Source organism: Oenanthe melanoleuca, chromosome 7 (assembly GCF_029582105.1).
Source record: "Oenanthe melanoleuca isolate GR-GAL-2019-014 chromosome 7, OMel1.0, whole genome shotgun sequence".
NCBI classification, from domain to species: Eukaryota; Metazoa; Chordata; class Aves; order Passeriformes; family Muscicapidae; genus Oenanthe; species Oenanthe melanoleuca.
This window is the reverse complement of record NC_079341.1, coordinates 23,292,062-23,309,204: the sequence shown is the minus strand read 5'-3', so window position 1 is coordinate 23,309,204 and position 17,143 is coordinate 23,292,062. Positions and strand designations below refer to the sequence as shown.

Here is a 17,143-nt window from a genome sequence, read left to right as displayed (position 1 = left end):
CGCAGTGACGCGCGGCCCCGCCCGCCCGCGGCTCGGCGCCGGGGACGGCGCGGCGGGGCCGGGGTGCCGGGGTCCTGCGGTCCTGCGGCGCGGCGCGGCACCGGGGCGGCAGGTAAGGCAAGGGGGGCGGCTCTCCGCTGTCGGTATCGCCCGGCTCCGACCCGCGGGGCAGAGACCGCTCGGCGCCCGCCAGGGGCCGGTGCCTCCGCAGCCCCGCGGTGAGCGCCCACCTGCCCGCAGCCGCGGGCTCGTCCGCCTGCGAGGCACGGCTCCGCTCGGCTTTCCGTTCCGCTCCGGGTCACCTTCCCCGTGGGCGCGGGCGGGAACCTGAGGAGGTGCAAAGCCCGCAGGGTGTCGCGGCCACGGAAGATGCTGGTGACTCTGCCACGGAGCCGCGGGCGGGCACTCCTCTCTCCGGGCATGGACTTTGTTTGAAGAGGCCGTGAAGGCTGAGGTGATAGCGTTTACCATGTCCCCAGTAGAGTCATTTTGGGATAAAATGCCTTTGTGGTGGTGGTGTCTGTTCCCCCTCTCCCGTCCCCCTTAAAATGGCCCTAACTAAGCTCAGTATTTATTGTTCAGCTGGCACAGAGGACAGGCAGCTTTATTTTCTTTACTCTCCCACAGTGAAGTGATAGAGCATCTTTGTCCATTGCAGGTGATTGTAACCAGCGCTGATGTGCCTAGAAGCATGTGTGTGCATGGTCAGTGTCTTGCCAGGCATCTCCTCTGTCCTTTTCAATAGAAGAGATGTTTGAAAGCATGTCTCAATTTTGTCTTGTTATTTTTGCCTTAGGAGAATTGGCTAATGTGAGAAGAGAGTGAGGTTTTTGGTTTGTTTTTTTTTAAAACACAATTGGGAGAATCATTGAGTCTGGTTTGGGACTCTCATTTGTGAAACAAATTTATTTACTTTTCCAAAAGCATACTTCAAGGTTTGATACTTTAAACTGGGGACAATTTTAGGATAACATCTTTATCCTAAGAGTTCAGTGTGTTTGATGAAAGCTGTATACCATCCTTTTTAGTGTATGGGAGGGAAGGCATGGAGAAGTTAACACTGTGTCCAGATTCATTCACCAGAGGGTGGCAAGACACGGGTGGATTTCTGCATGGTGACTTAGGCCGATAAGGCAACTGTAATACAAAATTACCCTTTTCGAGTGGGTCAATGTTTGCAGAATACTTCAGCGTTTAAAGCATTCCACTTTCTGGAGGCAAAACGTGAAGCACTTCACAGCGAGTGAGGTGTCCCAGTGAGTGACACTGCAAAAAACATTTTCCCTCCCTTTAATTATCTTTCACAATCTGAGACTTCACAGATCTCCATTAACTGTCTCTGGCTGCCCTACATCTCTTAGGCAAGCGGTATCAGAGCAATCATTAATTAATCCCAGGGAGAAGCACTCATCTGTGCTAGTGAATTAGATCTTCATATTTCAGGCTGCCTGCCATCCCAACTGAGCTGCATGGCTCCAAGGAAAATCCAGTGGGCCTTTCTACTCATGTGACTTCCTTGCCTTCAGTGTTCTTCCTGGAGAGCACTATCAAAGAATTTTTTTTCCCTATCAGGATATATTGCTTGGTTTCTGGAATGTGCCAATAGCCACAGAAATGCCATAAATAAGTATGAGTTAAGGTTGTGAGTGATGGGTGGGAGGAGAAGAGGGAAAGGCATAAAGACTGTAGAGGAAGGAGGAGGAAAAATGAGACATCCTTTCCTTGGTATTCAGTGGAGGGTAGCCCCTTCTGGTACAAAACATATCCACAAAAAATAGAGGTGGGATAACCAATGCTCACAGACATTTTCAGAAAAGCAGTGGCTTCTGTTCACTGTTGTGTGTGTTGCCTTTGAACCAAGGATTTAAACTGTACCTTTGTGTGAATCAATTGGACCCCGGTTGATGAAATTCAAAATTATTTAAGCTGAAAGGAAGAAAATCTTATTAACTAAAATAAATTTTAATCTCCTCATATGCTTGTACTTTCTTAATCACAAAGGAATGTTACTTTTCTTTTATTGATAGCATTGAAATGTGTTGGTCTGTCACTCCACACAGACAGTGATAAATTCAGTAAGCAAAAGGCTTCTGCATATTGATGTTACTCTATAAACTTAATGTTAAGATTATGAATTTTTATATGTTAGAAAATAGTGTCTGATTAGACATCTTATTTTTTATTTAGTTTTTCAGTATATGTCATCTTGCATTTGGAAGAAAATAAATCTATGTTTAAAGTTTCGGAGTCTTCATTTTTGTTTTTTGAAGTTAACCATCTGACTTTTTTTGCCTTAGTATAACTATCACTTAAAACATCAACCATTCAGAAGTCAAAATGACAAAAAAGGAATTCAGTAGTTTTTTCTACTTGTCAGCTCCTTTGGATTTGTAGGCTTAGCATATGTCATTCTTGAACATTTACTTTTTTATTTACATATTGAAGAGGAAAAACTAGATTTCCTGTTTTTACAGCTCCCAGATTGCATCTTGGCTTTGAATGAAGTAGTTCAATTTATTGAGATGAATAGAAAACTCTGAGTTTTCAGAAAAAGCTACTTTTGTCTACAGCTGACATCGTGCTTTGCCAGCCTATGGCTCAGCTATTCAGCTGATGACACCTGCCAGTCCAGTATGCTGCCATGCTTTAAAAATCCTGGCACTGATATGTACTGCCTTGAGAATTCCTTATGGCATGCTGTCCTTCAGGGTGTCTGTGCCCTCCTATAGCTCAGAATCCACATTGGCAAGGGGGAAGGTCTCAAGAGTAGTTAAGTACCAACCTGATGTGAGAGAAGAGGTGGCTCCAAACAGGAGAGAAACCTTCACAGGATCAAACCCTGTGGGAGGTATCCCTGGGGTCAGCAGTCTCACAAGGAGGTAAGGGTGAAAGAGATTTAATGAAAAGCATCTTAGTGCCAGAAATAAAATTTTAGGGTAAGAGACAGCTTCTCATAGAGGATTTCTGCTAGTTAGCCTTCAGAGAAATGCAGGCTTGCACTCCAGTAGCCTCTATTTTCCCAGACCCCATTCTTATGGGTGCTCCAGGTTCATATTTTTCTTTTCCTGGGATACCAAAAACCACAGAAAGTGTAACAATAATACCTTCTTTCCTTCCCATACCTGTTACAAGAAATGCTTTGATTGAGCCAAAATCAAATGAAAGCTGGTTTAAGTTTGTGTCCTCACCTCTCTGTACCTTTCCACGGGATTATGCAACAGGCCTCTTTGGAAATCCCTGCTACTTTCACCTCCTGTCTGTACATTCTCTCCTGAGGCTACTTTTCCTTTCATCATCTCTCAACAGCAAGAGCCTTTCTGTTTTGTTGCTTCTAGTCAGCCCTACCTAATGTTCAGGCTTTCTGGTCAATTCATCTTTTTAAGGACTTCCTCTCTGGAAAGGCACTTTACTCTCATTAGAAGATAATCAGGATTTTACAATCTTTTATCATTATCCCTAGGAATTTCTTTCCAGTGATTTAAAAAATAAAATTAAAAAAAAAAAAAAAAAAAAAAAGGAAGAATATCAAGACAGACATCCTACTCAAGGCAGAGTTTACAGTGGTGCAAGATACAGAATAGCAGCATCAAACAGTTTGAAACAGGTAAGTAGGTACTTTCTAAGCAATCACACACCCTACTAATACCATACTAATGATACTGAAGTATTCACTGGTCTGCAATTCAAAGTGCTGCATTTTTAATATCCTGGCATCACAGGTCTCTATCTGCACTTGTATCCAATCACAATTCCCCTGAGCCAATTCCTGCTGCTGGAGATACTGTCTAAATATCCTAGATTGTATTTACTATGCAATGCATTAAACAATCCTGAATCACTCCCAGGAGAATATTCCAGTTCTCTCTCTGTGTAGTTGTGCTCTCCAGCAACTCATGGGCTGCAGCCAGATGTTAGTCAGAGAAAGCTCTGATTTGAAGCCCCCAAATATCTTGCCTAAAGAAGAACCACAGGATGTATGTAGCTTGTTGGTATTTTTCAGATAATGCTTTCCAGACTGGATTTATAATTGACTGTATTTTCCATTAGGCTGTATGGCTGCAACTGCTTCCTCTCTAATTGCAGATATTTCAATATGTGGTTTCTCCTCATTTTGTCAGAGTAAAGCACTGGGTGCTTGATCTTGCCAGCACAAAGCAGGGCAGGAAAGGAGACTGAGAGTGAGATTGTCAGGGATCTTCTGAGTAGGAAGGAAGGAAAAAGAGCCTGAGGTGTTAACCAGGTCCTTGCTTCTAGTTATTGTAGAGGTCAGAAAAGACCAGCATGGATTTAAACCTTTTCTTGAGTGCACTGTGTACGTGTTGTGTAGAAAGTGTTTTCTCTGCACTGTGGTGTGGGAGATGAGGGGCTCAAAGCTCTGTTTTCATGTACTACTTACTTGCTTTTTTACTGTTTTCTAGGCATCTGCTTGGATGCCTGGGGGAAGGAGACAAAACTCTGTTTTTTGTATGCAGCAAGTTCCTAGTGCATCTTCCAATCCCAACCAAGGACAAGTTGTGTCTTATACCAATAAAAACAGATGCTACACTTGATTCCAGCCTAAAGGCACTGCTGTAGAGACAGGATGGCCTGTTTTGGCAAATCCAGAAGTGAGGGGTAGAGCAGGGGAACAGAGAAAGGGTGCCTCTACAGTTGAAATGTAATTTTTCCTGCAAAATTTAGGGACTTTGGTTGAGTTTATTCAAGACTCATATCTAAATGCTTAGTTTGCTTTGAAGATTTCAAACCTTCCATTTCCAAATCAAGCTCCTTTTAAAGCCTTGGTTCTCTTCAAAGACTAATGTGCCCATGCCATTCCTTGACATTTTTAGCATAATATAATAAAAATAAAGAAACAAATACCATCCATGTGGAGACAGTGGGAAGCTTTGTATCTTTTATCTCAATTTCTCTTTCTTCTAGCAGTCTGTTCAAATAAGTGGGAAGACAGGGCAAGATAGCATTTCAGCCTTTTGCTCCAAAAAAGGTAGACTAGTACACTTGGGGGATTTTTTAAAAGTAGGTATGCAAGAAGATTGACTGGGCATTCCATTTAATATAAAATAAAAATGCTCAGCTATTCTTGTATGCTGTCTTACAGTCTTCAGTAATAAGTGATCTAGACAGGAGTTATTGTTCTGTGACATTTGTAAAAGTTACAGAACAGCAAAGGAAAATGAACTGATTCATAAAATAGATACTCTGTAAAATGTCCTTGACTTTAAAAATGTCCTTGGAAAATGTGATTTAGAAACAGTATAGTGATACTGTGGAATGCATCCCTCCACTACTGTTTTTTTGGGTGTTTTCTCTGTATCTGTAGAATGCTTTCAGCAAGTGTTTGGTGTCTCGTGGAATGGAAGGGAGAGCAAGGGGTCCTGAGCCACCCAACATGGCCATGGGAGCCAGGAAGCCCTTAACCCACACCCAAGCTGTTGTAATTCGGAATATGAGGTATAAGAACTGAAATCAGTATCCTGTAGCCTCCTTCCTGCAAACCCCAGATCCTGTCTCCCTTTCCGGTCCTGTGACCTTCCCCTGTGTCCTTGTACCCACCGGGGGTCGGATATTCCGGCCCCTGTCCCGTCTGTGTCTTCATCCCATTGGCAGCTAGCCAAGGCCACTCCCATTCCCCTCTCCTGATTACCTGTTCCCCAGAGAAACTCGGCCTCTTTCCGGCCATACCATCGCCCAGGAATAAACTAAGACTGAAAGAGCCTCTTTGTATCCTTCTCCATCCATGATGCGATACTGTGTCTGATCTTAAGTAATTAGGAAAAAGACACAGTGTAACCGCATCACCAAGCAAGTCCAGTCTTGCTGCAGCTCCAGTGATGGTCAGCAGCTGAGCTGGCCACAGCAGGTTTGGCTCGTGGTGTGGTGCAGGGCTGGCACTAGTGGCACTTCAGGAGCTATGTGCCTGTGATAAACTGGAGGGACTGGGCAAACTTGGCTCTGTCAGTGCTTGCCCACAGAAATCATGTTGCTTGCCCACACCTCCCTTTGCTTTTAGCTTGAGCTTCTAGCACCCTCTGCTCCTGAGGGGAAGGCATGGAGCATGGGGGGCTCCACCAGCAAACACCTGTATAGTTTTTGGTGACTTGGGTCATCTTACTGTGTTATCCCCTCTGCTCAGGAGCTCAGTGCTGTCCTCTGCTTTTTTAAGTCTGCTCCTGCTTGGAAGCACACCCAGCATATGGTCATTCTTCTTGTTTCTGTTTCCAAGAAATGGAAGTGCTTGGAAGCCTATGGATTAAGCAGGGAGGGAAGGATAGGTGTGAACTTTGAACTTTGGTATTTGCTTTCTTTTACCTGACTGAGGAGGCAGAGGTAGATGTTTTCCTTTGTTGCTGTACAGACACTTAATACAGTTTGAAATCAGCCACTGCCAGGAGGGATAGTTTTTCCCTCCTTCCTTAGACATTCCTTCTTGTGGAAGGAGCTGCTTTGTGAAGAATCTATATGGCTAAAAATAACATTTTATTTTTTTCAGTGAAATAAATCCCCCTGTCAAGCTCACCACAAGCTGCACAGACCCTGGTACTGATAGGGAGGAGCTGTTCTTTTCTCACCGTCTAATATGTCATTCATCAAACTCTTGAGTATTTGCTAGTTTCAAGTAAATATGCAATCTAGTTTGAGCTATTTCACCATGAAATAAAGAGGAAACAGACATCCTCTGTTTTAGCAGGTGAGGATGCATATGTGAAAGATAATGTGGAATCATTTAAGTATTTAAAACAGATCCAAAGCTGTGGAGGGAGCCCTACCATTTGGGCTTTTTCCTACATAATGTGTGAATTAAATGTTCTTTCTTATATATGTCTTGTCACATGTTTTTCTAGGGCCTGGAGGCTGCATGTTCTGCGATAGACCAATGCATTTTGTCATAACATGATTGGTTGGAGACAGGCAGATCTGTCCTGAACAGCTGGATACATCTAATACCATCTATTTTTCCTGTGTACAGTTTGCCAGCAGATAACCCCTTTAAAAATATTAGGTGTTGGAAAAGATCCTTTGGGTAACATGCATACTCAAAACATGCACAAAACGTGCACAAAATCAGAGGTGGGGGTTTGAGTGGACATGAGATTGGGGATGCAGAGGTTATGGAGTAAAAGCAGCAAGAAAAAGAAGATCTGTGTCTGGGAAGCTCTCTCAAGGTGTGTCTCTGGGGTAGATTTCCCTTCATCTCTTCCCCATCCTGCATAAATCACAGTGCTTCTAAAGCACAGGTTGTTTTTTTGTTTCTGCAGACAACCCCTGCATGATGTGAGTAAAGAAGCCGTGCCAGTTCCTCTTACGTGTTGTACATTTTATGTGACTAGAAAAATAAAAATTTATTCTCCTTGCTGCTTACCGTCTACATTTTTTCCTCTCATGTCTGCTCTGAGCAGTCATAAAAAGGTTACTTGTGCTGTAGCAGGGATTTAAGATCAAGAATTTTATTAGCTTGCAGGAAGGCTCTTCCTCCCCGTCTGCATTCAAACCAGATAATTTCTCTTCTGTTAGCAGCAGGATCAAACCCTGAAAACCAATGGAAGAAGCTTTCTTTGACCTAAATGGTGCAAGGCCAAGCTTTTAGGCTCCTGTTTTGTGTGTCAAAGACTATTACTGTCACAGGAAACATAAGCAGCCGTAACTTTCCTGCATAGTAACAGAAGACAGTGCTGCTAAAAATTACTCTACGAAGTGTTTTTGCAGAGCAGCCTCCCCAGGGTTCTCCATCTGTTTTCATATGGAGATTAATAACAAATTGTTTGGCTAATAAACTGCTCCTTGCTATCTCTGAAACATGACCATTTCTTTTCCTTCCCTCCCATGGACAGTTATTAGATTCCTGTATCACTAGTATGAGATGCACAGCAATAGTTAATGTTTCAGCTCCACAGCAGAGCTTTTAAAGGGTGAAGATTTTGGTGTGTGGCTGAAAGAACTGATGCTGTGGACAGCTGTGTAGTGCTGAGGGCTGGCCTTATCCTTAGAAGTTGAAAAGAAAAAGAAGAGAGGAAAATTAAGCTCTTTGTACACTACTGTGATTTCTGCAAGAGCCCATTTCTTATTTGCAACTACAGATAAAATATTCCCAGGAAAAACAGGACAGAGGCTTGAACCTGTTCAACTCAGCAGCACTGCTGTGGGATGTAGGGCTGATGGTGATATTTTGAAGTGCTGTGTTCAGAAGTCTGGACCAGCTGGCAGGGGATATTCTAGCTGCTTCATTGGAAAACCAATGAGAGAAAAATAAACATGTACTGTGAGAACAGGCATAAGATCAGGAGGGATCTTTGTGATCTTCAATCTGACTGCTCCCTAAAGCAAACTAGAGGACTTCCCCTCTTCTGGTCAAGTACAGAAGACCACAATTTTGCCAAGATAGCCAGTCCAGATTTGGAAGTTTCCCATGACAGTTTATCACCCAGTGATATATACCAAGGGACACCTACCCACTTTGTTAAAACACCTACCTAACGTCTGCCCTGTATTTGCATCTTTCAGCTTTTTATCTCACTGCATCCTCCTCTGCTGGGTCACAAGCATCTCCTACATGCTTTTGGTTTTGATGTAGACAGACTGACATCAGATTTTACCTTCTTGTGCCTTAAACAGAATAATGTGAGTTCCTTCTCTTCCTTATCCTAAGGGCTTTGACTCAGCCACAGCAACAGTGCTTCTTAGGGGCTTGTCCCTTGCCAATTCCCTCTCCTTTTATCAGCCAGAGGAGAAACTGAGCTTCCTTTCTCAGATTACCCTGCTGTGAAGGTGTTTCTAGTCCTGGTGGTAACTCACAAAGGCAGTAGCTGCTATAGTGGGGTGGGAACATCAGACATAGCAAAATAACTTGGGGATCTTCTGGTCATTACTTAGCATTCTGCCTGCATGGTGAGCACAGGAGCAGGACACAGATTGCCAGTGCCTATCTGTGGGATATTGAAAAGGGTCATCACCTTGCACAGTCAAAGCTGACATAGTCCTTTGGGCTTTGACATCACACTGAGAACTGACATTAAGTTTAAGCAAGGCCACAGCTGGATCAATTTCAAGAAAACAAAAAAGCTCAACTACAAATATTTGCCTGTAGCTTTGTGTTATTTTTAAATGTTACTTGTAAGTCATCCCCTTCTCAAGTCAGTAGGGACTGGACATGGAACTACAGCCAGGAACTTTGGGAATCCAATAGACTTCTGTGTCTCCAGACTTTTAGTAGATTATTCCAAAAGCGGTGATTTTGATTTCTCTGTTTCCAGGCCTGTTTTCTTCACTTTTGGAAGCAGAATCTCACTGTTGCCTCAAGGGCTCATTAGACTCCATCAGGTAATTTCAGGGTTTTATAGATGCAAAACATGAAATTTTACAACTGATTTTTCAGAGAAAAATGTTGGAGCCTATTGTACTTTCTGAATAAATTTACTACAAAGAGCAAGTTTATTCTATAGCATAAACTCATTCCATTTACCCCTAAAGGCATTTATAAAAAAAACAACAAACAAAATCTTATGTGAATTTTTGTTTTCCAGTATGTCTGCTAATTTAGGCATACATATTTTATGGCAGGTATGATGGCAATCTAAACAGACTCTTTCCAGCCATGCTGCAGAGCTAAAAATATTGTCTGCCCAGTGATTTAGAAGTAGTCTAGTAGGCTTCTGGGGTATGCTGAATCTTGAGGGGTTTTAAAGTCCATTTTATGTGTCTTCTGATCACCAAGGAAGATTTATTTTCTCGAATGCACAAAAATAATCTGAATTGTTGAATTCTTCAAGGCTCTATAGAGCCAAATGAGCACAGTCTTAGGCATTAAAGTGATACAATTACAAGTTTTGTGTGGGTGTTGTGTGTGTAAGTGTGAGTTTATGAGGCATAAATAGTTGATCTAAAGTTCTGCACAAAATTTCAAAACAGACCAGCAAAATCCTACATCTGTGGGAAGACCAGAACCATACTGCCAAATTTAAAAATGTTCAACTTTTTTCTGTCATTCATTCAAGTAAAACTATTTCCCCAGCATTATGTAGGCTATAAACTATGACACCTGTGTTTCTTAGTTTCCTGTTAAAGGAAAGACTCAGTTACTAGGTAGAAGTAACTGGTCAAATCCATTCCTTTAAATACAAATGTTCAACAGAGCTCTTCAAAATTGTTAAGATGTATTGTATTCAGATTTGTACCTAAGTACTTCATGAATACTTGGCATATTTAGTTTCCTTAAATGTTATGAAATCTGAGAAATCATTAATCCTTTTTCCATATTCATAGAGCAGGATTTGTCTGCCTCAATGCATGTTTAATTATGTGGCAGCTTTCCCATGGATGACAGTTTCACTTGATATCACTGTTAACTTTGCTTGAATAAGGAGCAAAAATTTATTCTTGTCAAAAAGATTTGTGAAGACTTGTGTAGTTTTCTCTGTGCAATCAGAAAAATTTGCTGTGGTTCCCAATTCCCTCTCCAGGAAAGTCATCTTAATAATAAATTTGCTTTAAATCCACTGTATATTCTGTATTTTTAAAATATGGCAGCACTACGTATTGCTAAATTGCTAAAGTTTGAAACTTCACTCATTTTGACATAATTAGATTCGTTTTTGTAATATCCTTGCAAAGGGGAGTAAATCCTTAGATGGTCAAAATGAGAAAGGCTGGCACAAGTTTAGCTTTGTAATGCTGGACAAGCACAGTGTTCCAGTTGCATTTATCTCTAAGCCAGTCCCTTAAATTGGTCAACTTCTTTTTCATCTATGGTTTCAATCCTTTATTCTGATGCATTTGGGCCAAAACCATTGTCTTCTGTTTGTTTGCAGAGGAATGTAAGCTGGCTATGTTTAATCCCTTCTTATAAATGTTAATGCTCTTTCCAGTAGCTTTGGTTTGTTATAGTGAAAACTGGACCCTAAGAATCAAGATAGATTAGATACCACAAAGCATGCATCTATGTAAGAGAACTGGTGTTTAGGACAGTAAAAGAGAGTTTCAGATGACATTTAAACCAGTTGGAAGTAACCCTTCTTGGGAAAACTCTTGCAATCTTTTCTGCTTTTTCAGAAAGACACTTTTTCAGCCTTCTCTCTCATTTTAGGCTGGGAATGGAGTGCATAGTTTGGATACCAGCAGCAGGACATCTTACCAGAACAAATCATCCATGGGACCATTGTTAATCAATGACTTCTAAGTGCAGGATTGGTGCTGTTGGATTGGAAACAGGTGCTACAAGATGCCAGGTGAGGTGACTGAGAGCAGCAGTGGGATGGAGGAGACTCTGCACAAAGACAGCAAGTCTGGAGGCCAGAGCCCTCGCTGTGGCACAATGAGAAGGGCTGTGGCAACCACTGTCACCTTTGATGGGGAAGCCACTATGGACCGGAGGAAAAAGAAGAAGAAGGAGTCCCGCCCCGAGTCAATAATAGTGTATCGGTCCGAGAATGACAATAAGGTGGAAGAAGAACAGGTGGATGAAGAAGGAGGGGAGAGGAGCGCTGAGGAAGGCTCCAGGTTCCTGGGTCAGTCTATGACAGATGGTATGTAGTCCTGAGAACACTCACTTCACATAACCTTTTTGATGCCATCATGCTCTAAGGTCAAATGGAAGTGACTGTGGGACCAGCCCTCTCCAAGACTGCAGGCAAGGAGAGCTTGAGTTCATATATGAACATGCTCTGAAACAGAAAGCATTACAGGCTGATTTGGGATGTCTCCTGCAGTTCTTTGCAAAGTTTGGTTGTTGCTACAGCCTTAGTTTTAAATGTATGTGCTGGTTGGGGTTGATGTGCTGGTTGCAGTGCTATGCATGCATTAAGCCAGTGACGTCATTCTAAGCTGTGATCAAGCCACTGTCCATGCCTGAACAACAGCCTATTAAGTGAAAGGATGGAAGCAGATGGAGTTAGTGGCTCTACCTTCGATAGGGAATTTAACTCATTATCTAGGATTTACTGTTTGCATACACTCAGCACAGCTTCCTCTTGAAGGGTGATCATTTGGCAAGGTTATCATGGGGCATTTTAGAGTCACTTTCACTTCTGCTATCTGTCCTGGGTATCCTTGCAGGGAAGAAGGATAGAAGGCAGGTCCTGTGGCTGTGAGACAGCAGTGCAGGCTGAGAGGGGTTTAAATGCTCCTGGTCCACCAGTACACCAAATTCCCCCATGATTCCAGACCCTATCCTCATTACTTGCCTGCTGCCTTCCTATTTCAAGCTGCTCAGCCTCTCTTTAAGAGTTTCTGAAGACCTTCTGAGCTAGTCAGAATTAAGACCAGGAGAAAATATACTGTAGCCCCAAAGAGGAGTTTAGGGCTATTACCATTGCAAGGCCAATCCTATACCAATGTCACTTGAAAGCTAAGGCATTGCCTTTGTAACTTTAACACATATACCATCACTGTCCAGTTTGGTGCCTCTACTGATTTCTTAAAATGCAAATATAATTTTAGGACACTTTGTTAAGTTTTTCTAAACTTCAAAAATTAATTTGGATTGAGATACAATGCAAATGTAAAGTGAAATATTAGCTATTCAGGTATAATTCCATGTGTGGATGTGCTTATTCCAAAGCAAGAGTCTCAGTAGTATTTATCTAATTAATCCCAAGTGTCCATGCTGTTCAGGAATAAATCCATGAAGTAAACAGAGAAAACAGGCATGCCATTTTCAATTGAGTTACTCTGTCTCATCTCATTCTCCTATACTCTTGCAGCATTTTCCATTCATGTATTATCCCTAGAGGAGACACTGGAATTTTTTCCCTTGTGATTTCTATCATCTGGAATTCCTGTCATTAGATCTTCTTCCATTTTCTTCTGTGTTAATTTTCTTCATACTACATTGCTTCTTGCCTTCCATCTTTTAAAATTTGCTTTTAACTGTAACTTCATACGCACTATCTAATTGTCTTTGGGGTCTTTGAGGATTTACACAAAATACTTTGTACAGAAAACAAATCTGATGCAGATGAGTTTATCTGTGTTGTAGGTGTCTGGAACATGCCTTTAGACAGCCGATATGTCACCTTGACTGGAACAATCACCAGGGGAAAGAAGAAAGGTCAGATGGTGGACATCCATGTCACACTGACGGATAAAGAGCTGCAGGAACTGGCTAAGTCAAAGGAACCTCCTAAAGAAGATGCACCTGAGAAGAAGAAGAAATGTGATGTTGGATTAGACAGAGGACCCCACATAGTCCTCTGGACCATCATCTGCCTCCCCATCATTTTTGTAGTGTCCTTCGTGGTTTCATTCTACTATGGAACCATTACATGGTACAACATCTTCTTGGTGTACAATGAAGAGAGGACCTTCTGGCACAAAATCACCTTTTGTCCCTTTTTGATTATCTTCTACCCAATTATAATTATGGTTGTTTCTTTCTCCCTAGGCCTGTATTCAGCTGTAGCCCAGGTAGCATGGTCCTTTGGGTACTGGTGGCGCGCTGTCAGGGATATGGAGAAAGGATTCTGTGGCTGGCTCTGCAGCAAGCTGGGCTTGGAAGATTGTTCTCCATACAGCATTGTTGAGCTGCTTGATTCTGACAATATCTCAGGTAGTCTCTCTGGCAAGAGCTCTGCTCAGGGGGTTGAGACCTCAGCAGTCTGAGCCTTTGTCCTGGGTGACTATTTCGGTCATATGTGAGTGTTCTCACCTAGAAAATAATACACTGATTTTTTTTTATATTCATATATATTTAAACACAAACTTAATGAATAAAATATTGGGCTGAGAGTCCTCTTTAAATGTCACAGAGGGCAAGAATGCTAGCTTCACATGCTCTGGGTGGGGAGGTGCATGGCTTTCCAAGGATTTGTCATGTGTTGTAGCTAATTACAGCTTCTGGGAATCATAAGAAAATCCAGATCTGCAGGGGTCTGGCTGTTTGTGGAGTAGCAGAGATGTATTATGAAAAGTCCACTTCTGTCAAGGTAGACTTTAATTTTCAGCAATAGGACATAGTAGTGACCTATGACACAGTGAAAAGTCTCTGCTCGGGGGATGAATTTCAGGAGATAAGAACCCATTCAGAGGTGAAGGCTAAATTACACAATGGGTGATGTTCTGCAGTTTTCTTAGAAAGGGTCCTTTCCCAGTCCTTCCAACAAGAGCAGGTAACTTATGCAGGCTGACTTAGACACTGTCAGAGTCCAGTGTCACTGGACAGATCACTGGAATAGAGGGAGAGGACAGCATAGCTGCCAACAAAAGCAAGTGAGTTCTGCACTGACCTGAAACAGCCCCACCACACGATGGAAGAGCAGGGCTTGCTTTGTAATGCGGTGTGGGGGAGCCTGATGGAGCTGTCACTAAGAACCCTCAAGTGTCTGCAGGTGCTCAGAGAGGTGCTTGGAACACACCTGCAGTGGATCTCTAGATATGTGCACTGCTAGGGAGGAATGGTCTACAAGAGTCATACACAGTGTGCAGTGTGTATATATATAGGGATATGTATAGGGAAGAATATAGGGAGGCTCTAAGGAGATGCCTGCCCCTAAGGAAGAGGGAATCCATTTACATCTCACTGCAATGCAGGTGTGGACTTGCAGCACCTGGATTTAGGAAGCTGGAGTTGAAGGTGCTTGGGATGTGAAGAGCTCTGAAACAAGTTATTCTGGTTTTCAAGTTGCTCTTATGGAAGAGTTGTTGGATATCCCCTTTCAGAATGGGGGAGTCCAGGAGTTCATGTCTGTCTGTGCCTCAGCTCTGGAAATCTGTGTCGCCTTCCCCACCTCATCCCTCTTCCCAGTTAATTATGTGGAAGAGCAATGGATTATACATCCTTTCCCCCTCATGTCTCATTTTCATAATGATTTCTGGATTTTTCATGGCATCATAGTGGGCTCCCTGACCAGGTTGAGTTGGCCACAATAGGCTGGAGAAATTTTAATTGTCTCTTTAAAAAATTACTAGCAGAAAAATTCTTTTTTCTTGATCGACTGTTGGGGTTTTGGCCTAAGAAGGAGATGAGCAAAATAAAAGAGAGGTATAGCAGATTCTAATGGGGGCTGAGTAACACATCTGAAACATGGTTAATTTTCTCAGTACTCCAGTTCAGCTGGTGCTGCTGGAAAGTCTGTGAGCCCCAAGCCAGAGGAGCCCACCATTTGCATGCATGTAGGTAGGTAAGTCATGGCGTGCAGTCTGTCAGCTGCAGTCACTCCTGTCTCTGCAAGTGTCTCACTTCCCCAGTCTCCCTATTTAGGATGGTAAAAAGAAGAATTCAGAAGCTGGATTTCACAGAAACTAATGCCTTGTGTTGCATTTTAAGGTTGAGCTCAAGACTACACTGACTGTCCTGGTTAGAACATCTGGGAACTGGTGATGTATAAACAAGTCCATCTGATCCTCTAGTCCTGACACTGAGAAATAAGTAGTTCCTGCTGCATGCATCCTTGGTCTCTGGGAGGTGAAAGGAGCCTCTTAGCATTGGCTGAAGGCTTAACAGTGAATAATGCCCAAGCCAAATATCAAGAGTAGTCTTGGCCCCACACTTAACTGAGAAAGCAGTGGTGCTCCCTGGGCACAGCTAGAGCCAGGCTGTGTTTGTTGTTTCCTACTATCATTTTTTACTGTTGAAATCTTTCAAAGCAATTACCAGCTTCCAGGGAAAAAAAACAGACCCCAATCTGTGAGACAATGCCAGGTAGTTCAGTGGGATTCAAAGAGGCTGATATATGCCTGGGACTGGTTCAAGCAGTGGAATGCCTTTCACAGGCCTGTTCCAATCAGGCAGGCTGATATGCCTCTGAATTAATGGAGATGCTGAGGATAAGCCATGCCAATGCTGGCAGTCTGTACTGACCCAATGCAGCCACTCTGCTTAATACTGCTCCACATGGAAATTGCAGGCTCCCACATGGCTGGAGGGTTGGAATAAATGATACTTAACAAGCATTAAGGAAAAGGAAGGTCCACTGGCAAGTGTTCTCACGCTTTCCCTAAAGGGATACTGCTGGCATGAAAGGGTTGAATTGTGTATCTTGGCCCCAACATGCAGCAGACAAGTTTGGGGAAAGGATGGCTGGCAAGTGTGCATTGCTGCAGAGGGAGAAAACCCAATTCAGCTGTCAGTGCCAAACAGCAGCTGTTCCAGGCTAGACGAAAGGCTGGGGTCAGTAGCACAAAGAGCCTTCAGCTTACAGAGGGCTTGAATGATAAATACCAGCTCATTACAGAATACATCCATGTGAAATGTCTGCTGAGCTGCAGGATTTGCTTTCAGGATTGCTAGCAGCCTGCTGGAGTGGAGACAAAACCAAATCTGTGCCTCTTACTGCTAAGTAGACACAAAGGAGCATCAGAGGAATCATAGTACCCTCCTTCTGCAGTGGCAGCTGTGCTTCTGGGTGTGGAGGTCACATTTTGGGGGACATCCTGGGAAAATCCATCATGTGTTTTCTACTTCTTTACACTTACCTAAGCTTCCATTGGCTCCTGCTAAATTCAAGGCACTCTGTCATTGATTTTGGTGGGGGCTGCTTTAAGCTTGGGGTTAGTTCTGGTGCTATTTGTAAAAGTTTAATTTAGACATTTCTCTAAATAACTGGATAGCTTTCTCTCTTGCCTTCTATCCTCTGTAGTGTTTGCCTGTTGCAAAATATATAATAATTATCAATTGTTTTAATAGAAAAAAGCACAAGTTTTTGTCTTGTTCTACCCCACTTCCAGAAACTCACAAGTAATTTCTGCTTATGTGCCACTGTCAGACTGCAGGGAATTCCATTTATTCTGATTGTTGAGTGTGTTTCTGGCTGCTCTAGTCTGGATTTTTTTAAGTAAAGATACTGTTTGCTGATTATTAATTTTAATTGCATTCCCTTTTCCCATCCTTGCTGGCCTGGGTGGAGAATAAAGATATCTGTGGCTTTAAATGAGTGTTACTTTCATGCTTCTGTTTGACTTTGTGTTAAAATCAGTGCTGTGGGACAGACACAGTCATTCTATGCTGACAAGTGATTAGAATTCATTGTATTTGAATATCCACTTTAAAGTGTCTGACATGGGTCTAAGTCCTACCCCTTGTTAAACAGTGCCTATCCAGAATTGTCATTTATCTCTGGAGCCTGAGCTCTTTGTTTTTACCTCATAGCTCACAAATGAAAACATTTGATTTAATTTTATTCATTGGGTATCTGTTTAGCTTTAGCCATAAGGATCT

General features: G+C 42.5%; 1 protein-coding gene across 4 annotated transcripts; it reads left to right on the top strand.

Moving 5' to 3' along the window:
- The first annotated feature begins 18 nt into the window (after positions 1 to 18).
- TMEM169 (transmembrane protein 169) lies at positions 19 to 16,865 on the top strand. Of its 4 annotated transcripts, XM_056496238.1 has the most exons (5): positions 25 to 112; positions 9,249 to 9,315; positions 11,078 to 11,516; positions 12,968 to 13,256; positions 13,373 to 16,865. In XM_056496238.1, the coding sequence occupies exons 3-5, from the start codon at positions 11,213 to 11,215 to the stop codon at positions 13,509 to 13,511; spliced, it is 732 nt and encodes a 243-aa protein (XP_056352213.1). In that variant the 5' UTR covers positions 25 to 112; positions 9,249 to 9,315; positions 11,078 to 11,212; the 3' UTR covers positions 13,512 to 16,865. The 4 variants fall into 4 exon arrangements, with proteins under 4 accessions (XP_056352211.1, XP_056352213.1, XP_056352210.1 ...); XM_056496235.1 differs by having other exon boundaries at positions 12,968 to 16,865; XM_056496237.1 differs by lacking the exon at positions 25 to 112 and adding an exon at positions 8,553 to 8,616 and having other exon boundaries at positions 12,968 to 16,865.
- Positions 16,866 to 17,143: the final 278 nt, after the last annotated feature.

What these genes read in the sequence shown, in the direction of transcription:
- TMEM169 (XM_056496236.1), top strand. Translation starts at nt 11,213, where the DNA reads ATGCCAGGTGAGGTGACTGAGAGCAGCAGTGGGATGGAGGAGACTCTG. An exon ending in GGGTCAGTCTATGACAGATG is followed by an intron (nt 11,517 to 12,967) that starts GTATGTAGTCCT and finishes TCTGTGTTGTAG; the next exon opens with GTGTCTGGAACATGCCTTTA.